A 26,992-nucleotide genomic window follows, 5' to 3' on the forward strand; every position below is an offset into this window, starting at 1 on the left:
TGGAAGGAAACTAAAAGTATCCTGCTATAAAGAATTCTAACACTGAAAGAATAAACTCCACAGTTTCATTTCTAATGACGAGAGTGATCGATCTAACAGAGAAAGATTAAAGTACAGTAAGTTTGATTTAACGATACCCGATTTAACGATTTCTGCGATTTATGATACATTTTACTGGTCTGAATTTGATTGCATTGAATGTCTACGCTCTTCGATTTAACGATAACTTTTTCCAGCCCTTTGACAACCGTTAAATTGAGGTTATACTGTATTTCACAGGGTCTTAATTTTGAAATTCACAGCAAAGAATTCAAAAGAAAATTAAAAGGGGTTGAGAAAACATATTCTTTAAACGAAATAACAACTTCGAATGTTCTGAATTTAACATTTGAAGGAAATAAGTGAAATAGTAAATACAATCCACCTTCGGTTTAGGCGGTGGGTAACATTCCATGAAAGAATCGTGTAAATTGAGACATAATAATAGAGTTAAAATTGGGGTTAGGTTCTAAGATAAAAAAGTAACTCATTCTAGTGGTACATATAAACACATGTTTTACACATGGTTCGTACGCTCCTTCAAAACTCCTCCAATACTCCTTCATTTATGAAATTTTTTTGAAGGGCCCTTCAAACTCCTTCATTTTGGTTTTAACTCCTTTAAAACTCCTTCTTTTTTAGAGTTCAAGACTACATAATCTTCCTCTATAACAGAAACTTAAAATACTTTGATTGACAACTAACTTCGTCACAAAGGCGATTTTAATGTAGTAATTTCGTGCATTTATTTATTATTATTATTTTTTTGATTTTCAAATTGATCATAGTTAATTCATAAAAGTTGAAGGTGAGAATTTTATTAGAAGACTAAGACATTTCATAAGTGAAGTAAAACATACTTAAATGGTGCTTAGCTATTTTTTCAAGTTTTATGATTATTGTTTTTCCCTCCATCACTCTCAGCAGCAAAAGTCAGGTTGTCTAATCATTATTTAAATATTTAAAAATACATAAGATGATGTACTATATTAAGTGATTGCATTAAAAGAAACAATTTTTTAGTTAATTGCAGTTATGATATTGTAAAAAGGGTCATCCACAAGTGATGTCATGCTTTGAGGATGCTTGCTCATGAAATTGTGACAAGAAGAAGAGAGAGTGACAAAAAGTGACATCACACAGTTATTGTAACAATATATTTGTAAAAAATATGATGTGACACGAGGAGGAGTTTGGGGTGAAGTATGACACTTTGTGATAAAAGGGTGCAGATGGTCACACATATTGAAAAAAAGTGTGGCATTATTTAATGTCACTCCATTAGTACTCCTTCAAAATCTCATTTTCCTCCTTCAAAACTCCTTCATTTTATTTCTGAAATTGAGTACGAACCCTGATACATAATCTGCAATTTTTTATAATACATATATGCCCGACTTGCATAAAGGAAACATTAATAAACTTACTGCTTATAAAAAATAGCTGGTTATTATGATGGCCTGTCAGCAGTCAATCGGATCCATGATTTCTCTCGTCACTTCCAAGACTCGATCTTCATTCCCTAACACAGGAGAACTCAAACTGGGTGCTGCGGCACCCTACGGTGCCATAGGAAGAAGCGAGGGGTGCCATGGTCTATGTTAGGGCTGTCCAACAGGCACCCTGCCTGACTGAGTGTGACTGAGCTGGAGACAGTCACTTTCCTATGCCCGGGTGATGAGTGCTAATAAGCACGAAACTACAGTCCACGGCTGGAAATGACTGAGCTGGTGGTGTATTTCATGTATTTCTGCTTTAGCCCTGGCTAATGGGCGGTAATTTACTGAATATAACATGCCTTGCCTTCAATCTTTGAGTTGAACCGAACCATTGCTTCGGGGCATTTCCACGAAAAAGTGGACATGAGGGTAAAAATTTCAAAATTGTCCTTTTGCAATAAATAATATGTCAAATTAAAGGTAATAATATGAGGATTATGAAACTATAAAGAATATTTTCATTATAATTACTGTTTTTTCATTTTTTGGGGCTTAAAGTTAGTGTAACATAAAAAACTTTCAGTTTGAAAAAATAGGGTATTTTCATTCTCTCTGAAACAATACTTCAAACAGTAGCATTTTTATTTTGTGTACATTTATTGTCATTACTGTCCTTTGACTATATTTTGAATTACTTAATATTTGCTAAAATTACATTAAAGAACATATGTAATACAAATATACTTATAAGGTCTGTCTGTCACACCCGTCACAGAAAAGATGCTTAATATAGCATAGCAAATGCAGTATTCGATGAAAAAGCATGAAATTTCATAAAAGTCTAATTATTGTGCATCTGATTAAGTATGACACAAAAAAAATTTGATTAAAAAAAATTAATATGAAAATTTTGGCGTGACGGTTGTGACAAAAATTTTGTGAGGGGTGTGACAAAATCATTGTGACGGGTGTGACAACACTTGAAATACTTTCTAAATTTCAAAATAATTCCTAAATTTAATAGAACAGTTTACATCTTTTTCACAAAAAATTAAAAGATTAAAAAATAGTAATAAATCCTGAAATTCAAAACATTTGAATTTGGCAAGAATTATAATTATTTAGTATTTCATTTATTAACTGGGTAAAACTCAGATACAACTCTCAAAAATAGCGTCTCAACGTCACACCCGTCACAATGGAATTGCCCTTCGGTCACTCGTCGAGTATCTGCTAATTCTATAGTAGCTACCAGTTTGGAACTCTCTGCTTCCATTAGAGGTTTTCCATCTCCAGCTCAGTCAATTTCCTATGCCGGGCTGATGAGTGCTAATAAGCACAAAATTGCAGTCCTCGGCTGGAAATGACTGAGCTGGTGGTGTATTTCATGTATGTGGTACCATATCAAAAGATTTTTGAAAATCAATATAAACAACATACACACACTTTTTGTTATCTAAAGCGTAGAAATGGAATAAATTAGTAGCACACGATTTACGTCTCCTGAACCCATACTGTAAACTAGTCAACAGACAGAACAAATTATAACCCATGCAACGAATTATTTTCTAATATATATTATATATTAATATCCCAAAAATGTTTCAAAAAACGACAATGCTAAAAATCCAAATATTTATCTTGTAAAATGTTACCATACAAAATAAAACAATTAAAACTGAATTAGTTACCCATATTGATCAAACTAAGAGCATGAATAAATAATTTGTTGATTATAAATAGAAAATATATTTCTGGAAGTTTATAACATCAAAATTAAATTTCGATCTGGACTCATTTAATTATTCTTTTCAAGGGTTTTTTTTTACTTTATTTTACTTGCACCAACTAATACCAGCCATCATTATGTTAAAAACAAAGATGTCATTTTTTTGCATCAAATTTTTTTAAGTTTCAGGAGAAAGCCCCAAAAACTCCCCCCCCGCCCCAAAAAAAAGGAAGAAAATTTGTTATGTCACCGCACGCAGAGGCAAAATTTTAAGAAATTTCTTAGGAACTAGACAAAAGAGAAGTGCTTTTTGTTTGATTCTAAATCAGTGGTTCCCAACCTTTTTCAGTTTGAGATTCCTTTTTCAATAGATTTTAGAAACATACATACGCATTTTTTTAAAAACAAAACTTCAGGGGGGAAACACCCTTTTGAAAATTAAAAAGCAACACTACTGAAAAGTTACTATATTTATGTTACAGGCTGTTTTGTATTCTTTATGTTTTTTGTTTTAGTTGTGACCAATTTCAGTTAATAATTTTGAAGAAAGTTGAATTTTATTCACTACTATTGTTATAATAATGCAAATTACTTCACTAATATTATATTTAATTAACTAAAATTGCTGTGCTTAATTAAAAAACTTCTAACGAACAGATTTATTAGTTGCAAAATACACATCTCTCACATACGTACAAATTAGAAGTGTATTTTCATGCAATTTAGTTTTGGCCAGTTCTGTGGTGGTTAAATCCAGTTTTGGCCGGTTTTAGCCACTGCCCTGGATAAAATCAGTTTTGTCCGGCCAAAACTACAACCCTGGCTAAAGAATCTCCCACAGAAATTATATGAAATTGAAGTTCCAAAATTGATTTTGGATGATGTTAGAGAGAGTGAATTCATTACTTGTTTCGCGGAATTTGTAGAGATTGAAGTTCTTAAACCAAAGGTTAAGATAATCTTAGAGGACGTTAGCAGATCAGGTTCTCTAACATGAGAGGGGGCAGCGTTGTTGTAGCCCCGTAGCTCTTCTTCCGTATTCACCAGTGTGTTCAAGGATTGATGCTACTCTAAAATGAGGCTATTTTTCCCCTATGTATTTCAATTTTTCAACTATGCAATGAAATGATAGGGATAATGTTGTGACTCCCTAAGAATTGAACCCGCAGGTTGGGAACCCCTATTCTAAACAGTTATAGTCTCAGAATTTGTATCTGCTTCAATGACAAAGGAAACAAATGTTTTGGAGACGGGGAAACAGGAATATTTTCGTGCACTAGGAAAAATATAATCATAGCAATGATTCTCTAATTTGTGTGCATTTATGACACACAAAATGGGGCACATTCTGGGGCCCGGGGGGGGAAGTGCCCCCCCCCCCCCCCCGGAAGGCCCTTCAAGATGGAATACAAAAACTGCTTGAGAGGTGGTTAAAAGTAATAGTCAATAATGGACAATGCTTTGATCAATTTGTTCAATTCATTCTGATCTGAAATAAAAGCATTTTTAATAAACAGAAAAAAAAACCGACTGAACTAATTTGTACTGCCCGAATTTTTTTCAATTCAAAGAAACTGTTTGCCTTCTTTTGTCAAAAAGTTCAACATTATATTTCATCCATACTGATTTTTCAACGTTTGATTAGCAAATACGTTTTGCTCAAGTTTTGCAAAAAATGTTGAAAATCGGCCAGATATTTCACGTTATGGACATTTCTAAGAAAATTTTTAAAATTTTCTCTTTAATACCAACTAAGAAAGAGTGATAACATTGCTCATAATGCAACTAACTCAAAATGAAAGGCAGAGAACAAATTTCCGACTTACTTGCATTGACGACTGAAGAAAAATTTAGATGGAGGTTCCGTTTCAGTCAACAATCTTATTCAAACTAGACAACCGATTTTCCCCACAAAATTTCAGAAAATTTGTCAAGCATCACTATAACACGAAGCACGACAATATCTATAGAAATTGAAAATCAAAGATCGGCCAAAACCGACATTTGAATAGTAAACAAACTAGGAAGAAGGACGAACGGAAGTGAAGAGTATAAATGACAGTTACAGGTAAGGGGCATTCAAACACATAGGTTGTGTTCGACGAACCTCACCGGTCAACCGGGGAAAACCGATAACTAACCACAGCGTTCCTCGATCAACCGGTTACCGTTCCAAGCTGTCGATTGGTTGATTGAGCAAGTGATCATTATCTGTCACGTGATCAATTAACCGGTAGCTACCGATCCTGCTCGTCGCAGATTAATCTATTCACCAAATATCCTAAATAAACAAACCACTGACGTAGACCGGAAGTAGCGAGTCTTATTTCCGGTTAAGCGCCAATCTCCATTGCTAGAGATAGGTGTTCATAGCGAAAGCGATTTTGTTGTGCTTCTTTAAAAAGCAGAATGTCTTCAGCGTATTTCAATGCATTAAATGAGAAAGACAAAATTAGTTATTGTTAAAAATTATCTTTCAATGGCTGTGACCTTACCGATCCTTTAGTAGATGGATGGCGAATCTATTGCTAACGATTGATGTTTACAGTGTTCAGGCAATTTTGTTTTCTTTCAGTTCTAGGTAGAATCATGTCTTTTGCGTATTTTAATGCATGAAATGAGTATAATAGGCTTTGCTATTCTCAAAAATTGTCGATCAACGGATTTGATCTTCCTGATCCTTTAAATACAGAAATAAGAAAAAAAAAAAAAAAAACGAGTCTTCGTTCGTCGATCGTTACCGCTATTTCAATGATAAGCATTTATGAATATACCTCCTAAACAGAAATAAAGTTGATACAAAGTCTGCTTTCAAGAATCACAAATCTACTGGGTTGCAAGTACGTTGTGAATTGTAATTCCTATTCTTAAGTTGAAGCTATTTTTTCAAAGATGGAAGCTTTTCTGCACTGTGTTCACACAGAATGGCTATGACAGGGAGTTTTGGTGTCATATTCAATCAATTCTCCTGTTGTAGCTTTTCAGTTCATACACACTTATTGGTTTACAGTTGCTGCCTAATTTTCAGGTTTGATATTTAATATATTTTATTACATATTTGTTCATCACTTTTTTTTTTTTTTTCGTTTAATCAACTTGCTTCTGTAGCAAGATTGATAGGCATAAAAAAAATTGAAAGATAACAAAATTTAAATTGAATCTCCGAGCGCTTTCTCCTGCGTTAAAATTGCTTTGAATGTAATACCAATATGATACTATACTATACTATAACTTTAATTAATGTGTATGTTTACCGATTGTCGAATATCTAAATTTGTTTACAATTAGAGCGCCTAATATTAAAGTACCGTCAATAACTCGAAGTCCCAAGACACGAGCTAAATGGTTCGAGTTATTGGTAGTTCGAGCTACGGGAAGTTTTTTTCTCATGAGGTAATGAATAGTGGTTCTTTATTTTAATCACACAAATCAAACTGTTTGAAACCCGTCAAAACACTGGAAACTTTCAGCTTTGCAGGAAGCAAATAAAAAATTGTTCAGGTTGAGTTTTTCTAATAATCAATTTAATATAGATCAATATAGATCTTCACACATTACAGTAAAAATACAAAGCTGATGAAATTAAGGTGAATGTTTCCAGCTCGTAAATACCTCGCACAAAGTGTGTTTACTACATAATATTCATTAAGATTCAATCCTTTCGCTTTAAAGCATTGGCTTTGATTCGACGATCAGGACCTTTAGAAATTTGAACATCGTTATTTCTGACATCTTATTTGCTCCTGTCCTCATGCTGTACCCGAAAGCAGAACAACATCCGCTCTTTTTACGAAAATTTTACGCCTTTGAAATTCATGATTAATTAAAGAAATTCAATCAAATGACAGATACGTAAACAGAGCAATTCGTCGTAAGAAGCAATACAAATAAGACTTCCGCCGGATGTTTTGAGTGACCCCGTGCAGCCCTGCCACCTAGTGTTCAAAAGAGTAAGCGTGGCTTGGAATTCGGTGAATTTAGGAATATTTTTAGATTGGTCGATTGAGCAAGTGATCAATTAACCGGTCGCTACCGATCCTGCTCGTCGCAGATTAATCTATTTCGGAATATTTCTATCTTTCTGTTTTTGACTGTATGATTTTCTTTGACTGAGGGATTTTTTTTCTATTTTTAAACTTTTCATATTTAGATTTTTTTTCCATTGTTCCTGATGTTCAATATTTTTCTTATTTGTTAGATATCTGCATGCATCTTTCCACGCAGTAATTTTTTTTCTATTTTTAAACTTTATACCTCTGGGGGGGTGCTAGTACTAGGTAGCTAGAAGGAAATGGTAGCAACCATCGAAAAGTGCCTAGTGAACTTTAATGCCTACCGGTAGCTATTAGCTCCTGGACTAGTTCTAAATTCTCATTAACTGTTTGATCCGGTGATGGTGCTGCCATCTATCGGTATATAAAATAATGGAGGCAAGGCACTTAGTATGCAGTCCTCGACATATATACAGTTGTAGTCAGTTGTGACTCTGAATAGGAATTTTTAAACTTTTCATAATATTTATAGATTTTTTTTCCATTGTTTCTGATGTTCAATATTTTTCTTATTTGTTAGATATCTGCATGCATCTTTCCATGCAGTAATGTTTAAGCTTGGGATGTCTTGGGGGTAGCCTCCTTTGCAAGGGCATCTGCTTCTTCGTTTAAATCAATGTACGAGTGGCTAGGGGTCCACAATAAGGTTATATCATATTTATTGGTCAATATCTCTAGATAGCACTCGATTATGTACAAAAAATAAAATATATTGCATACAAAAACATCGAAATCTATACGCTCAATTCTTTTTGCAGCAAAAGCTGTGCTTTCTTCATCGTTCTTTATTGATGTCAAGTTCTGTTACACATAAATACAAATTATAACCCCCCCCCCCTTAAATAGTAGTCTGTATCTACCCCTGGGCTCCTTGTGACCGCAAAGCACTTGCATACGATTTGTAACAACTATTGTCCTTTTTAAACCTTGTCTACTAAGTATTAAAAAAAAAAAGAAAAAAAAAAAACGTGCACATTGCAGTTCAAGTTACATTTTATTTTAAGCATAGTACAAAAAATACTAATTATAAAGAGAATTCAGCTAGAAATGACATGATACTCTTTCAAAAAGATATTTTAAAACTTGAGACTATTTTCCAGTCCAGTTTACTTTCTTCAGGCAAGTGTGGTACAAAAAAAAGGAGCACTCGTGAGACATGAATGTATCTAAAAAGTGTACAAAACAACGATAGATGAAACATGAGTGAATTAATATTTTCATCAGCCAATCTTCAAAGAAAAAAAATATATACATATATAGGAAATACACATGTTGACAGAAGCTGCTCAAGATCTCACTTCCTTTAGCACCATTGAAAAATACAATTTTTTTTAAAGGATTAGTTCTGTCGAAATCAAAATTATTCACATAGTTGAATGGATCCTTTGATGAGGAAAGCATCCGAATTTTATGGACAGTTTATGTACTGCTACGGCCGGTCGGAGCACTCGACTGATGACAAGAGAATTGTGAAAAAGAAAACATCCACATGTATTGTCACTGGCAAAATTCTTGACAGGAACGTGCAGCAAAAGTTCACTTTTTGCAGGCGCAGATGAAATTGCGCAGGTCTCGCTTGCTCAGGTGCAGCAATACGAGGTCTGTGCACGTGGGGGGCATCTCCCGTGCCACGAGGGAGAAGCACTCCAGCCAGAGGGGGACCAGGGCCTTCCACTTGTCCGCTTCCTCCACGACATAAGTGATCTGGTCACTATAGATCGGGAACATCGTCTTCGTGATGTGGCTGATCTGCAAAGCCTTGCGTACGGCCTCGTTCCCAAGGTATAGCGAGACCTCGCTCACGTTTCTCCTCGCCACATCCCAGTAGGACACCCTCGATCCCCCTACTCGGGTTATCTTCATCCGACGGATCTCCGCTTCGCATCGGGAGAGGTGTCCGACGCAGTGCAGTATCTGGCGAGTGGAAAGTTTAATTTCCTCCCAGTTGATGGCGACGCCTCTCAATGCACACGCTGCGATAATCACTTCCACCACGACGTCATGCTCATTAAGCAGAGCCATGAGCAGGGGAGGCCATCCCACCCAGTTCAAGGGGTGTGGGTGAGCACCACTCCACAGCAACTTCTTCACCACCTCCACGTACCCGTTTCCTGCGGCGTAATGTAGAGGGGTGCATCCGTCTTCGTCTGAGATGTCGTTCTCGCCGTCTGCGTCCGCCAGGATCTCCGCCACATCCTCCCTCTTCATAAACAAAGCATTGTGCAAGGGTGTCTGTCCTAAAAAGTCTTGAAGTCGTGTGTCCGCTCCCCATTTGAGCAGCTTTCGAACAATCCCCACGTATCCCTCCCCTGCAGCATAATACAGAGGGTCGTTGGTGATTTCACCCCGGGAGTCCGTTATGCCGTTGGCGTCTGCCAGGATCTCGGCTGCGTCCACCTTCCCTAAGAACAGGGCCCTGTGGAAGGGTGTCATTCCCCGGTGATCCCTTGCTCTCGGGTCCCATCCACGCTCCAGCAGCCGACTCACCATCTCCGTGTCTCCGTCAGCTGCAGCCCTGTGCAATTCGGTCCGTCCATAAGAGTCCACTTCCGATGGGTCAGAAGTTTCATCCTCCGACAGGAGTTCCCTGAAAGAGAAAGGATTTCCGTGTCATCGCACATTGGACTGACATGAGGGCAGGGTTGGCAAGTTTCTGCCGAGGCGGTTAAAACCACTGGTAGAAATCAGATAAAACCGGCATGGCAAAAACCACTTTCTGCCACATTTGCGGCAGAAACTGGCAAAAATTCACAAAAAAAAAAAAAAAACTATTGACATGCAATAGGAAGTGCATAGCAAAAAAATAATTATTAACCAAAGCACAATTTAATTACGATATTACCACAATTTAAAATCAAATGTTACATTGTTTGGACCCTGCAGTTGTTTCTTAGAAAAGGTGGTTTCAAAAATCTAAACAGTTTCTCAATCTAATATGTACAAATGAGAAACTTTAGAATATTCCTGCAACAGAAGAACTAGCAGGCAATGCCTGAGGGAACAAGGAATGTTCGTGAAACTTTCATCTATTGTATTTTTTTTTTTTTAACTGGTCCACCATGTAGTAACTGGGGTACTGGGAGAAATTTAACTGGAAAAATAAGTTTCGAGAAATAGGGCCAATTTGTTTCGCAAAGCTGTGACATTAGGTACAAAATCTATGTTAATATTGGCAAGTAAAATTCTGACCCTTTCTTCTTGAAGCACATGATAATTTCGATCACAAACAATTTAGATGGAGCGTATAAGTGAGCGAATTAATATCAGACATGCCTTTTAATTTTGTATGTGGCTCCTCTTTCCTGAGCACCTATATGATTTCTCGTCCTTTGTTAGATTAACCCAAACATTACGAGCATCTGCAATTGAAAAGTTCCCTTCTCAAACTAAATCAAGGGCATTAGCATAGGATTTTATTTTTTTAAATGATGAAATGAAGTTTAATTTTTTAATTTACTTAAATGAATATCATTTAGCAATCACTTAAGTAATTAAAGATGCTTTTAAGTTTTTGCCAGTTTCTGCTGGTTTTTACAGGTTATAACCAGTTTCTGCCACTGGCACGGCAAAAACTAGTTTCTGCTGGCAGAAAGCCAACCCTGCATGAGGGTGAATTTGACATGATCTGTTAAAACGAAAGGGGGTGATACAAGAGCCGGAGTGGAGCTTAAGCCTGGTTCACATGGACCTTTCCTACCCTGAAAAAAAACCTGCCTCAAATAACATTCCGGTTATTTCCCAGGTAAATGTGGATCTTTCTTCCTCCTGCTACCAATTGAAGCAAATGCGGAGTTCTTACCACTAATGCATTACCCGAAACATGTTTGCTTACTTGCTCGATATGGCCGTTAAGGATTCTGGGTGAAACCACCTTCTCGGGAACAACCCTACAACCTCTCTTCACAAGTGTACGGTAAATTTTCCAATGATTTTTTCCCTAAATGGAGCGGAGAATTGAGAGGTACAAAAGTCTACAAAGTGTATTTTTAACACTATTTGAAATGAAGTAAATTATTTTTTGAAAAAAATATACATCTTTAAAAATTGTCAATTTTTTCTACTTTTTCTCCATTTGAGGGCTCTTGCTGGATTTCAAATTTTTTAATCATTTTACTCGTTATTAGTATGCTAATGCGCAAGTTTTCCGCTCTATTAGAAATTGATTAGGAAAAAAAAGTTTTTCGACCCACCCTAATGAACACCCCCCATAATCTGAACACTTTTGTTCGGTCCCATGAGTGTAGAGAATAGAGAGAGTCAACTGTACTTAAAAAGTTTTGTCAGAAGGCCACAAATACTTTATTTGAGGCACTAAAACTTTTTCATTTACAAAGAGACCTCTACACATGTTTTCGACTATATTACTGTAAATCATTTTTAAAAAATATTCAATGAATGGAATACAAGTCAGAAAATGCAACTAAAATTAGTAAGACACAATTTCGAACACTTCATCGAAAAAGTTTTATTAACGATACAATCCATGGTATTTTTTGTTGCTGTCCCCCCCCCTCTTTTTTTGAACTGAAAGTAATAACAAAATACTTTTAGATTTTTGTTTTGAGTTTAATGCCTAACATTTTCATACTTAGAATTCTTTAGTTTTCCAAAAACTTTGCCGGTGTGCTTGGGGGAAGAATTAATTGAAGTGAAATAATTGTCTGCATAATTTGGTGCCTGCAGAATGATTGACTTATAATTGTGATTTTAAACCGATATTGCTTGTTAGCCAGAAAACGATGAGGTTAAATGAACTTTCGGTTAACAGAATTTCAGATAATCGAGATTAAAGTACAGCAGGCGCCGCTTAATATGATCACGGTTAATGTTATCATTTGCTAAATGTTATCAGAATCATGAAGTCCCAGAACACTTGTATGTTAACACACGTTTAAAAAGTCGGATATTGTAATCAGCATCTTTGTTTATTGTTATCACTTTCTCATAAACTTTAAATTTTTTCCCCATTTTTGTTCCTCAATTAACAGAAAAACATCAGTAAGCAAACTCAGACGAGACTAACTTTCTGTGTAGCATTTTGTGGTTTTCAATAGCAGTTCAAAAATTTTCTAGGAATAAAGCTGCAGAAAGTTCGCCCCCCAGTGACCACAGACTCCCCCTAAAAAAACTTTCTTTTGCACCTAAAAAAATTCAGTCGCTGGACATGTTACAGGCATTGATGTAGGACCTCCATTGTTGCCATTACTTTGTAAACTATTAAAGAATTGTGTCGAGATTGAAAACAAAGTGAAGTTAAATTAAAATTTAAACAACAAGCAAAGCCATGCTGGAAAAGATAGAAAAGCTGAATGTGCTCTGAAGCTGGTTTACGAATGTCAGGGAAAACGATCATATTTTACTTCACTTAATACTATGTGATTAAAAATTGCATAATTTAGCTTTAACTTTTTTAAATTCAGATACTTCCATTCTGTTAATTTAATAATTTATGATTTAAAACTGCATTCAGTTGAGTGATTGTGATTTTAATTTGAGGTTGCCAAAATAAATGCATCTTAATTGGAAAAAAAAATCATTATTTTGTGTCTCCTGAATTCTTTTCGGTTATTGTTATCAGTTGGTTATTGTTATCAAATTACATTTACAACAAAAGTGATCACATTAAGTGGCGCCTATTTTAAATTGCAAAAATTAAAACAAATTCAGCACTCGCTCAGACTTTGTGTGGTCAGGTCATAGCTAGGACTTTCAAAACATCATTGTGAAATAATTAAGATTTTAACTGGGTTTAGTATTTAAAAGCCTAAGACATTATGCGTCAACATTCTTTTGTATATTATTGCATAATATTTATGTACTTAAAAGTAGGTTTTGAAAAACATATAAACTCATGAAATCTTTGTTCTGAAAAATTGTATAGGGGAGGGCGCTTTTCAAATTACAGTGCCCCCTCCAAAAGTTATTTCTGTATCCGCCCCTGGGAGTGTGTGAGTGTCGGGGCCTGTATGTGTGTAGGACACAGATACCACCCCCCAGGAAGAGAGGATTCTCATGGACAGTGCTAGATAAGCACGGGCGGGTGGACGGTGGTGCTACAAAAACCCCAGTCCAATCTGAAAAAGGAACCGGAACATCAAGGACAGTCAAATAAAAACAATAAATAATCGTGATTGCTCAAAAAAAAGAAAAAAAAAGGCTCAGCATTTTAAGCGTCATATCGCTGTGCTAAGTTTAATTTAAATCGGTGGGTGACACTTGGGGGAAGGGTTACTTGTCAGCTACGCCACTGCGTATTAAAACCAAAAACATATTAAAATAAACTAATGAAATTTCAGGAATTTAAAGGATAAATTACCATATTTCAGAACAATTCATGGACTTGGAGCGTTTTCTGAAAGGACATGTATGATCCATGGATGCTTGTCCGGAATTTCCAGATGTATGGTTGGATCCTGCACAGGTCACTAGTAGCTTACAATTTGTTTTACGGAAAGCTCTCTGAAAGCAAGAGATTCTAAGGTTAAGTAGTATAAATGCCACTCACTAACAGATAGTCTAAACAAAAACATTGCCCAAGAAATATTACTTTTCCAATATTGATTTTACTAATCAAAAGATGCAAAGTAGCTCAACATTGTTTTAGGCACAGAATTCTTCAAGAGAAATACAACTAAGTGGGGTAACTTCGGTCTTTGCGGGTGTCACTGACCCAACAAACACAATTGACTACACTGTGTTGGACCTAGGAGAGTGATTATCACTTATTCGTTTCAAGGGCCTAGTTGACGACATCACTGCCTTGACTTAACACTGGAATTGCGGCGGTCTTTGTATATTTAGAAATACTGCATTAAAGAGGGGGAAGTGGGTGGGGGGCATTTGACCTTCTGTAAAGAAATCTGCAAAGTTACCAATGTAATGTAATACATTTGTAAAAATTGGTTGAAAATGAACATACAGTTGAACTCGGTTAAAACAAAATGTCAAAAACACACAAATTTGTTTGTATTAGCCGTTATTGTAACAACCGTAAATGAGTGATACTGTGAAAAAATAAAAGAATGCTTACCTAGACAGGGCTGCCAACCTATATAGGTTAGAAATGTGTAGTAAGAAGGAAAAAAATATGTAGTTTTAAGTGTTAATGTGTAGTTTTCTGGTACGGTTCAATTTACTCCCCTTAACCCTCTACAACACTTGGGAGAGGGGGGAGTTATGTTTAAAACAGTGTATATTAAGTAAAAATACTGCATAAAACAATTTCAGAAAAAAAAAGATCTTTTTTTTTTAACTATTAATAGCAAAATAATACTATTCTTCAGGGTAAGGTTTTTAATTATGAATCAAGCTGAAACTCGGGTAAAAAGCAGCAAATTCTAAAAAAAAAATGCAAACAGAAGTCTATTAGAAATGTACTTGAACTTTTGATCGGAACCTTTTTTTTTTAGAGTTTTCACCCAACAGAAAACAACGACAGCAAAAAAAAAATGAAAGCGTTCTTCACCACGTGATAAACAAGCGATAATCGATTTCTAACTAAAGAGAGAAAAGCATCCGAGTCTACAATCCAATCAGAATCAAGAATACGCCTGCGCGCGCATTCTCACGAAGCGAATAATTTTCCGATCACGAGCAACTCTCTCTTCTCGGATGACGTCATCGACGCGCCATGGAGAGAGGGAGAGAGGCTATCGTTTAACTTTCGCCTCTGGGTGATCGGAGGATCGTAGCCTCGTTTGCTCGGCTGACTTCTTGGCCTCCGCGGCAAGCATTTGCAAATTTTTTCTTCAAAAAGAAAAACTCGTTCGATTACCTCGAATGCGTATTTTTTGCGTTGATATGCGTAGTGCGTAGTGAGCTAGATAAATGCGTAGTTACTACGCCAAATGCGTAGTAGTTGACAGCCCTGCCTAGATATAAAAAAAATATTGCTACTAGTAACCACGACGTAATCTAACTATTAGACCATTCAGAAAAAAAATCACCGATTTCTTATAAATGAATGTTTTTGGAAAATACTGAAAAAGGAAGACGACAATCGAAATTCCGGGGATAGGTTGTAATCCACAATGGAAGATGAACAGTTTTATCTTCGAGTTAGTTGAAATTTCCACACGTAAACAAATGCAGGAACTTTATTTTCTATGCAAAATATTTAATATTTTCTTTTCAATACACAATGGGACTTCTACTACCTAACAAAATGAGGAATAATTTCTAAAAAGAAAATTATAGTAACCACGAATATTTTTAAGCAAAGAGGTCAGAAATTTTTGTTTGCCTTAGTCAATACTTTCAATTTAATGTACGTATTATATGTGAAATTTTAAATGTAATCAGATAGCAAAATAAACTTAACGAGCAGAGTGTTCGTTTTAGCTGTGATTTTGTGTTAAGCGAGTTCAACTATATTTACAATAAATATAGCTTATTTAAAGCATGCAGTGTTTTTATGGATAGATAATGAAGTATTTTAAAATACCCTTAAAATAACCAGCAGTTTCAGTTGCATCAATTTGAATTCAAAAAACTACCGGTAGTGGGAGATAATCCTTTTTATGTAGAAAAACAATATGAATGCTTCAAGTTCCTGCAATAATATGTTCCAAGGAGCATTTTTGGGTTTCTACTGTTTTAGCATCAGTAAATGTATTTGTATTTCTTATTTTCTCAAAGGGGTCAAAATGACACCAACTAATAGGTGTAACCCTTCTTGGGTTTGAAAAAGTTTTCTTAGAAACTAAATATTATTACGCATCATGCTGATTTCGGAAGAGTCATGGAAGGATTCAGGTTTTTAAAGGCCAAAGTTTCCCCAGTTGTTAGTACTCTTTCTCGTCATCTCACAATTTGTTCTTTTATCAGAACGGATTCCAAAGGAATTTTTTACAACAAATTTAGAATCATGTGTACTCTCACACACAAGGTATTGTTTCTCCAGATTTTACAATGCAAATTTTATTGCAACAATATTTCAACCCATAATCAAAGTTTTTCACTCCTGACTACTGGAAAAGAAAGTGGTTACAGCTGCAAAAGATACTAATTTTTAGCCACTCTATTTAAAAGTTAGAATGTATGGGGGTAAAAACTGAAGAAAGTAATTCCATGGATTTAAGACATAATGATTTTTTTTTTTTTTTTTTTGTGAAATATAATCTCAGGGAAGCGTTGCAGGAAAAATGTAAAAGGAAACTGAAATTTTAACTCGGTAAAACTTGCCTGAAAAACAGCACACAAATGATCGTGCAAGGCGCCTGTATGACTCTACTATTAATTTTTGATTAATGCTATTCATACATCTAATTTTTTACAAAGTTCATTGCCAATTTGTAAAACAGTTATTTTTACACAGAAAAAAAAAACATAATTTAAAAGATTTTAAATAAATTACTACAACACGTTTCCAAGGGATTCTTAACATATTTATTTCAAAAACAGAACAAAATTAAGAAAAAACACTGAAAAGACACTTCACGCATTCCCATATGAAATTTCACATGCATAGGACAGCCATAATTGGAGTAAACCTTGTAAGCAAATTGTTCATATTTAACACAATTAGCTTAGGTCTTTTGGATATGACCTCTAGTTGCCTCCAGTTGAATATCGGTTTTGAACAAATGAAAAACACTAACTACCGACAGGTGGTCTTGGATGAACACTAGGGTGTCCCGAAAATTTTTTTTTTCCGTTTTTCTTAATGCAAGACCTCTCAAAATTTGCGAAATCGATCGTAAATTACAAAAATAATTTAAAAAATAGAATAAAACTATATCTTCAGGGCTCTACCGATCGTCAAAGTTTTGAAAAATTGTCATTTTTATGGCAACTGAAAAAGAAGTACTGTGAATAAAGTTATAAATTTACTGTGAAATAAAAGCTCGACAGCTGAAATAAAAAGATCGTGATTCGTAATATCAACACGAACAGAAAAAAAAAACATATGGTGATTACTACTGTAAATGCCTATATGGGAATAACCCCCATTTCCGCAGTAGAATCGTCCACGAAGCTTGGCGCCACGTCTCGATTTGCATGCAACAATATGTTACTGACGACTTCGACTTCGTTTGGTTTCAACTTGCTAATTCCTTTTACTTGTTTTGAGGGCTTTCTTGGCTTGACTCACGGGTGTTTTCTTCGTAGCCAAAATAATTTTAATGCTATAAAAGTGCAGTTGCAATTGTTAGTGTTACATGCCGATTCTGTTAGTTTTAAGTAATGAGTTCGAGACGTAGTGAGATTACTTGTGCTATACTGGGACCCTACAAGGAACTTGATGATCGGCAGCTACCTACTGTAAAAGACGTCATAAAATTTATTTTATTTGTCAGGAGCGAACAGAAATGTATGCATAATGGAAAGGACCCTTCCAGTTCAGATATATATACAATTGTTTCTGAAAAAATCAACAGTATTTGGACAAAAGCTTCAATTCCAATCATAACTAAGGAACGAGTAATTCAATTATTAAAATTCTATTTCGAAAAGTACGTCAATTTGAAACGATACCCCAGAAGCAAACGAAGTGATAGTTTTGAAAATAAACTGAAGTACTTTTTAGAGTCATCTGAGAAGCTCTTCGACGTTGGGGCTTGTAAGTGCCCTGTATTTGAGTCTTGTTCGTGTTTAAAACCTAAAAAAGTTCCCATCAATGAGAGAAGTTTCTTGTTGGATCAAAGAAATGACAGGAAAATGGTGATAAGAGGTGTCGATAAGAAAGAAACAGCTAGATTAATGAAACAACAGTAGAGAAAACTTGAAAGGGCAGCAAAAAAGTCTTCTACTGAAAATAACGATTCTGTCTCAGCAAATTTTGATGACGATTCGATGCGTGAATTTTCTCCAGAAACGTATCCCATAACAGAGACGAATACGGCCTCTACAGGGACACCATCAACTTCAACGACAAATAGGAATACACTGATCTTGCCAACAGTTGCTAAGGTCTGTGATAGATGCGGTTTGTCGACGCGATCTGCTGCTGCTGTTGCTTCTGCAGTTTTAGCTGATGTCGGCTTGGTTTCAAAAGAAGATTTAACTCTAGTTGCTGATAAAAACAAAATCCACAGAGCTGTAGCTAAAGCTTGGAAAGAAGCTTCCAAAGATATTGGAAGCATTGTTATAAAAAGCATTTACTTTGATGGACGTAAAGACAAGACTCTGATAAATGAGAAAATAGGAGCTCGTTACCATCACAAAGAAATTTTAGAAGAGCACATCTCAATTTTAGCAGAAACCGGATCAATTTATTTGGGACACACAACGCCAAGTCGTGGCACTGCAAAGGCAATTCTAACTTCGATTACAGCTCTATTAGAAGGTCAATGCTTGAATTTAGAAGACGTGATTTGCGTTGGATGTGACTAGTGATGTAAAATACCCGGGTATTTATTTTTAGGGGTAAATACCCAGGGTATATACCTGGGTAAATACCCAAAATGGGTATTTACCCGGGTATTTATTTCAAAAATTTATATTCAACTAAAATACTTTTCTGTATGTATTCCACTATGTATATATACAGAGTGTTTTGTTTTAACCTTCAAGACCTCTATTTTTGCAACTGTTAGTCCTAGATGCATACTTAAATTGCAAAAATGTTCAAAATCAGATGCAGACTTAAGATATTGAAAATTTGAAGTAAAAATAAAAATGAGTAAAAAAATACAAATTTTAACTTTTTACACGGGTTCCAGATCTTCTGACTTATTGATAGTTAGGGAAATAATCTCCACTGAAAAACAATTACAAAAAAAGTTTGACATTAGTACGACCAATATTCACTGAGATATGAAACGCAGCGTTTTGTAACTTACACCATTTTACACTCGCCGTCAGTAACATCTTTTGGGGGGAAATATAGCAGTTAATGAGTTTTTATATAAAATTATATGTGTGCAGAGTGATTTTTCAAATTGTTCAAGGTTTTGCAGCGTGTTTTGCGTATCACGGCATAACATTTGCATGAATTTTTGAGTAGAAATGAAAAATGTAATACCTTGTGTTTTTTACTTTGCCAACCTGTCATTATTCTGAAAGGGTAATAAGTTCTAATCTCATCTTCTGCATGGTCCCTTAAAACTTTCAAATGGAATATCTCCTTGAGTTTTCATTTCACAAATGTTAAGTTTTTTTGTGTCAGTAAGTTTTAAATTCAGATCATTTCTCTAAATATAAGTTAGGGGACCTAGAGCCGTATAAAAAGTTAAATTTTGTAGTTTTTGACTCATTTTTATTTTTGCTTCAAACTTCCAATATCTTTACTCTGCATCTGAATATTTTTGCAATTGGAAGTAAGCATCTAGGACTAACGGTTGCAAAAATAAAGGTCTTGCAGGTTAAACCGAAACACCTTGTATAACCAACTATATACAAAACAATAAATTTTTCCCTAAAATTTGTATTTTGATCACATATTTAAAGAATTATTGTGTGAAAGCAATCTAATATGATATTCACATTAAATGTGTTGGATATACCTAATCAATGTTGATAGCCAAATTTCACATATAAAAAGCAATTCTACAAAAAGTAAAAAGCTTAACTGGTTACAAAAAAAAAAAAAGGAAACATCTTTTCAATTATGGCCTTTAAAAAAAGATTCTTTGGTTCGTGATATGTTTCTTTCATTATTTCATTAAGTCTTTCGATAAAAAATATTATAAACTGTGTAATACATATGTATGTATCAGTTTTACCAATTATTTCATATTTAGATTTAAAAAAAAAATTCTCATTCACTTTTTGCATTTTTTTGTAAAATACCCAGTTTTTGGGTATTTACCCAGGCCTTGGGTAAATACCCGGGTAAATACCCAAAAAATATTTACCTACCCACTGGGTATTTACCCGATCCACATCACTAGATGTGACGGAACTGCAATAAACACCGGTTGGAAGGGTGGCGTGATTCAATATTTAGAGGAGTATTTGGAAAGACCATTGCAATGGTGTGTGTGTATGCTTCATGCCAACGAATTACCCCTTCGTCATTTATTCTTGACCTTAGATGGTTGCACTTTGGGTCCTAAAGAATATTCCGGACCTATTGGAAAACAGTTAGCTGGTTGTGAAAATAAAATGACATTGTCTTTTTGCGCGGTGGATGGTAATTTGCCTAATTTGTCGAAAAATAAGGTTGATGAACTAAGCACGGATCAAAAATATCTTTATGAGATTTGTTAAGCTGTATCAACTGGTTTCTGTAGTCCTGAGCTGGCAAATCGGCAACCTGGAAAAATGGCGCACTCGAGATGGCTTACTTCTGCTAATCGTATACTCAGACTTTATGTAAGTACTCTTAATCCAACAGAAAATTTGCGATTACTTGTTAACTACGTGGTTAAAGTGTACGCTCCAGTTTGGTTCTTAATCAAGCAAAAGTCGTCTTTTAAGGAAGCAGCCAAACATCTTTTTCAAATGATTGTGTACTCTCGATTTTTACCCGAAAACTTGAAATCTGTTGTGTATTCTGTTATCGAAAGAAATGCTTTTTTTGCGCACCCAGAAAACCTGCTGGGCAGTATGTTGTTTGATGATAGGGAGCACATTCGGGAGTTAGCATTACGAAGAATAAAAAAAGCTAGAGAGGCTGAAAGTAGCACTAAACCCAGAATATTTAAAACACCAAAAATTAACTTCTTTGCTAAAGATTATACAGAAATAATTGTCTGACAAGAGTGTCAGGTTACAGCACCACCGGTTCTTCGACATATTTCTAACGAGAACCTTCAAATTATGGCAAAAGATAATAGCTTGGAAATCGTTGACTTTCCTTGCCATTCACAATCTGTGGAAAGATGTGTTAAACTAATAACACAGGCTTCACAAAGTGTTACTAACGCTACTTCTAGAGATGGCTTCGTTAGAACCAGGTTGCAATCTCGCGCAGAAATGCCAAATTTTGGACACAAAAATAAGTTTAAATTCTAAACTTTTGTCATTATTTATAAACTGTAGTTTGTTTATTTTGTTTTCTTGTGCTTTGTTTCATTAGTTTCTTAAATAAAATGCTTTCTAAACTTTATTTTTGTATTTTTTAAATCATATCGTTTAGGTCTGTCAAAAATGTAAAATATGCAAAACTTCAAAGAGCAATAGAGATCTCAAGATGACACGCAATTTCATTTTTTTTTACCTTTTTCGTGATCTGTGAAAAATTTCGCAAATTTTGACACCTCTTGTGATAGTGCAGGTCAAATTTTTTTTCCTCATGTATGGACGGGACACCCTAATGAACACTGCCAAAAATTAAGCTACTGAAGCCTGGGCTCAGATCTGTTGAATTGTACACTTTAAAATATAATGCTTCAAGTGCCTGGCATGACTCCGGACCCCATGCAAGTTCTCCAGGGTTAAAGGAAAAAAAACTAGATTTTTAAAAATTGGACTTTTAAGGACTTAAAAAACTAAAGGAGGGACTTTAGGGAAAGTGGGGACCAGTTGGGAGCCCTGCATATGCATTATCTTTGATGAATGTGGGTAAAAAGTGTTCAATGTACACTTCTCCTGTTAACCCAGGTTTTAACTGGACAAGGTAGCTTCAATCACTACTTGTTTCGCTTTAAGTTGGTAAACAGTGATCTTTGCTTTTGTGGTGAAGCTAAGGGTGATGTAGAACATTGTCTAATGAGCTGTAAGCTGCACAAGGAGGCCAGATGTTCCTTCAGGGAAAGTTTATATAGTTCATCCTGTTGTTGGCCTCCTGTTCCTTCAGATCTTATTAAAAGTTTGAAGAGACTTGCTGTTTTTCGGAGTTTTTTTTTTTTTTTTTTGGTGTTTTAAACTTTAATTGTTTTTATGTATTGTGTTATTTTTGTATGTGTTTTTTGTTGTTGTTTTGAGCTTTTGTAATAGTTACTTACTTTTGTAAGCCTCATGTGATACTTTGTGGTGCATGAGGAGTTTTGAATATCTTTTAAATAATAATAAAAAAAGAATGTACACAAATAAAGTGTACACTTACATATAAGTGGATATCACATTTATTTTTTCCCATGGAAAAAAATATGGAAAAGAAATTTTTTTTAATTCACTTTATTTTTGTGTGTTAGAGTGGGAGGGGGTTTGGGGGTCATACCATATCATGAAGAACATTTTATCCACTTAAATACATTTAGAAAGATCAAACATGTTTGAAGGCCATATGCCTTGAAGACGAGAAATGATCATCCTTCTACTTTGAGGTAACAAAAATAGACTTTTAGCAACAATGTAAAAATAGAATCAGATTTTTGAACATTAAGACGAAGTCAGCATGTTGAAAATTTGACCATGTTTTTTGCAAGGATTTTCTTTAGATTAAGGTAAATAAATGTGATTAATACAAGCTTTTCTTTCTGTTTAGACAATTGGCTCACAAACTTGAAAAATGCGTAACAAGAAGGCAGGGCCAGATTTGGAAGTTTGGAGGCCCCGGGGCAACGAAGGAGTGGAGGCCCCTAATCAGCGTTCGAAAAGATCATCATATTTTTGAAAATATCCAATCCGAACATTTTGATGTATATGTATATATCTGACATTTTCGACCCGTAAAAGTTAGGATATTTTGTAAAATTTTTATTTGGGGGCCCCTTTGTTGTGGAGGCCCAGGGGCAGTAGCCCCGCCTGCCCTCCCCTTAATGCGGCCCTGCAAGAAGGTAACGTTGTTGCTGCTAAGACAAGGGTTCACATACTTTAAGCCGGGCAAATTTTAGTTTCCGTGCCATCTTCGCCAACTGCTCTTGAAGTGCAGCCTGAAAGAAAGAGGGGGGAATTGATGAGCTATTTTACAAAGTGAATGCAGATAAAGAACATAAATACTTAAGTGATTTCATTGCAGCCAGTACTGAAAATCTTAAATTACGGAGATTTCTGAGTAAAGTTAATGAGAGAGCATGAATGAATTTAACTACTCAAATTGGTAAATAAAAGAGACTTAAAATACAACAAGAAGAGATATCATAAATTTAGCCTTAATGAGACCAGAAGCTCTGTGGCTGAAAATCTGGCAGAACCTGAAATTCAAAGATTGAGATTATATATATTTTTTAACAACAAAGTCTATGTTTAAAAAAAAGTCAAAATAGGCATAAGTTTGAATTTTCTAACAAGAATAAATGAAATGATTATAACAGAAAGGGCATAAGTCACATTTTTTTAAAAATTGAGTTAGCTGTGGTTTTTTCATATTTGTTATGTAGAGTAATCAACTAGTGTAGCAGCAGAGAAGTGAATCATTGTACAACAAAGCACTTTATTTAGGGGACACATTTTTCGTTTAGTGCAGAAAGGGCACAAGTCCCGGACTTTTTACACTAAACGTGAATGAAGGATTAGTAATATGCAATGTGAATGTATGGCAAGATCAAAGAACTAGATTTTTTAGTCTAATGAAACAAAAACAAATAACTCCTTTGATCTAGCAGTATTAGGGTAATGATAGGTTCGTTAGTTAGGAGGGTTGGGGGGGGGGATTCGAAATCACAGCCTGGGTAGAGACAAGGCAGAAAAGTATTGGAAAGAAGTTTGCCAATTTCTCAGGGATTTTATTAACATCACTCTAGGAGCTGAGAAAAAACTGTACGCTTTCAGTGAGATATACGCTGGTCAAAATAAGGTCAACACTGCAGGAGACCTGTAGAAATTTAAAAAGATTGCAGATGACTTTCTTGCGAGAGGACATTCGTTCGTCCTTTGTGACTGGGAATTAGGGAGGGTAAAACGAATGTTGAACAGATATGACAGATTATTTATTACATTGGAAATCGAATCTCTTATAAGTGAAATTCCGAAATTACATCAAGATTCACCGTCAAATCTGTTGAAAACAATGAAAGCTGTTACAGCAAAAACAGATTCCCTTCACTTTTGTGAGAGGACTTATCTCACAAATTGAGATTTTGGAAAAAGATTCTACTGAGCGACAAATGTTTTCAATTATAAACATTCATGATGTTTGAATATTCGATAGAACATCAAAGGCACGGTTCAGGCTAGCTATTATATAGACGGTTTTCAAGAGAATATTGCTAAGTAACGCTTGTCGGCTGAACTACCTTTGCCAATATTAAGCATAAAGGGAACATTTTCATATTGTTTTTGTTGGAATAAATGACAAGTATCAAGATGATTATTCAGTGCTATTTTGAACACAGTCGTACTAATAGGTACATCGAACTTGGTACAGAAAACTAGACAAGAGAAGGATAGAAAAAAAAAGATTTCCATGGAGGATGTATTTGATAAATATGAATCTAGTTTTACACACACATGTAAAACTTTTGCTTTTTATCTCAGTTTGTTAGTTTTTAAATTTTTATACATTTTTACACCAGACTTATCAGTTTGAAAGAAATCTGTTTCACTTGATTTACATTTTCATCACTCTAAACTAGTCTTTCAGAATATTTGTTGCAGAAAGAACATGTGTCTAAATTAAAAAAAAAAATAATAATAATTAATTTTAGTGAAAAAATTAAACATAATTTAAGGTGAGGTAATGATCCTACTAGTGGCTGGATTAGGCATAATTTATTTTGTAAAATTAAGTTCATTTCTGAATGAAATAATCATGTTTTATTGATTCCTGAAAAGTTAAATTACTGGGACTTAAGCCCTTTCTGAAATAATTGATTCAAATATTCCTTACAAGCAACAATTTGGAGAAAAATCATAAACATTCAACCACATTTTTTGAGAAACAAAATAAATAAATAAATAAATAAATAAAATAAAATAAAAGAAGGAAAATGAAAGAAGCATGTTTCATAAAAGATTGAAGTATACAGTTTTCATACTCGTGTATGAAACGTCTCACTTTTGCAATCCTGTTCGCTTCAAAGTAAGGATTTTTCTCGAAATTTTCAAATTACTGAAAAATCCCCTTTTGTAGGAATTTTTGATGTTTTGTTGAAATTTCAGGAGACATTTACTATATTAGGGAGTTCAAGAGAAGGCAACAAAGTTTGGAATCCCTCCTGACAGGTAGAAAGAAGTCAGCAGCTACCATATTTTTAATGAATTCACTTACATTTTCCTGTTTCAGCTGCGAAACAACGTCTCCTGCTTTTCCCATCTGAAAAGGAAGAGGGAATGTGTTAGCAGTATTTCAGAAAAATCTAGTAAAAAAAATAAGCATCTTCACACAACTAAATTTTCCAAATTGGGCACTGTCAAAAAACATTAAAATATTAGAAGTTTCACACAAAAATCCACATTTTAAAATAGAAAATTTATTTATCTGTTTAAAACAAAATTTACTAAAAAAAATAAAGTGCTAAGCTGATTTATATGAACGATCACTTAATCAATTTTAGCCTTTTCGACCTACATTTTACGCAACTTTACCGCAGTCTTTTAGAATTTTCTTTTCCCAGGGGGGGGGGGGGGGGGGGACATTCAAAAACATCAGTTACAAAAAAAAAAAAAAAAAAAAAACAAGAAAAAAAACAATAACACATTTTTGTATGGGAAGCTGATTAAGGTATTCAATGGTAAAAACACACAATTGCAAATGGAAAATTTAACCATTAAAAACTCATTTGACTGAATATTTAGTACATTCGCCACTAAAAAAAAAAACATTTTAGTAGTACAGTTTTTTTAACACAAATAAACTGTTAATTTAAAACATAAAATAATCATATTTAAGGTAACAGAGCTTTCAACTTTCAAAGTAATTGAAATATTCATAAAATATAATAGGATTAAAGTCTCAAACATAGCACATAATTTTCAGTGAAAGGCAATTCCATGAAAATGTCAACCTGAGCATCAAAATTTCAATATCAAAACTATAAGTATTATAAATTTCAAGCTTTTAAATGATATACATTTTTAAAATGTATGAAACTAAATTTTAATTTATAATTTTTCATATTGAAAATAAGATGTAACACATGCCTATATCTTTTCCAGATTTTTGGGGGAAAATTTGACATGTAGTAATGAAAAAAAAAAAAAAATCTAACCAAAAAGTAAGAAAGTTAGTGTATTTTGTTGTACAGTGGCTGTCAGTTTATTAAAATCACATTTGTTCTGAGGAAATTTGATTTATTTAGGCTCAAGCATTATTTAGTAATGCTTGAGCCTAAATTTCAAAAATAATAGCCTAGTATTCAAAAAATACATCAATTGAAATCAAAAGAGGAAAGCATTTTATAGTCAGTACAGATAAATGACAAATTTACAATATCACAACTTTCACAAGGAGGAATAAAATTCAGAAATATGGGAAGTGACTGCTAGTAAAGAACATTTCTATGGAGTTTCTTGTGATCTGCAATATTTTGTAGCAAGAGTGATAGATGGTAATAGGGGAAAGGCTAAAGTGAAATTCTTGATAAAAGGACATGTTCAATCATATGAGTGGCCAAGATGATGTAGAGAAAGTAGAAATAGTTTACTTTTAATAGCTCAAATCTTTTTTCAAGGATATGATCTATTTTTAAAAATTGAAGAAAAGGAAAAGATTTTCAAATCCTCTAGCATAAAAAAAATTGAGGGAAAAGAGGTTATCGATAGAAAAAAAGTTATTTTAAATGCGTTTCTTTTGTGTAGAGTTTTATTTACAAATTTTAAGGCTGTTAGACATACGGTCAAACACATTTATAGATGCTACAAAAAATATTATTGAAGGAAGTGCTGCAGAGTTGCAATTGAGTACAGTTTTTGTCATTTCATATACTACAGCTAGGGTACACTGATGGTGTAAACTACTTTAACAATAATACTAAGTACTACAAAATTGTTATTTTGATGTTAAAAATCAATCTTAATATATGTTC

The 26,992-nt window shown here is 34.4% G+C and overlaps 1 protein-coding gene across 1 annotated transcript in view; it reads right to left on the reverse strand.

Moving 5' to 3' along the window:
• Positions 1-8,325: 8,325 nt before the first annotated feature.
• The window catches only part of LOC129224163 (ankyrin-1-like), a 28,494-nt gene continuing 9,827 nt past the window's right edge, over positions 8,326-26,992 (reverse strand). Inside the window, exons 4-7 of the mRNA XM_054858580.1 lie at positions 25,237-25,281; positions 22,901-22,960; positions 13,576-13,718; positions 8,326-9,846 (exon numbers count right to left, since the gene is read on the reverse strand). Coding sequence (XP_054714555.1) covers positions 8,796-9,846; positions 13,576-13,718; positions 22,901-22,960; positions 25,237-25,281 — 1,299 coding nt within the window. The 3' untranslated portion in view covers positions 8,326-8,795. The remainder of the gene's footprint in view (positions 9,847-13,575; positions 13,719-22,900; positions 22,961-25,236; positions 25,282-26,992) is intronic.

This window comes from Uloborus diversus, chromosome 6 (assembly GCF_026930045.1).
Source record: "Uloborus diversus isolate 005 chromosome 6, Udiv.v.3.1, whole genome shotgun sequence".
NCBI classification, from domain to species: Eukaryota; Metazoa; Arthropoda; class Arachnida; order Araneae; family Uloboridae; genus Uloborus; species Uloborus diversus.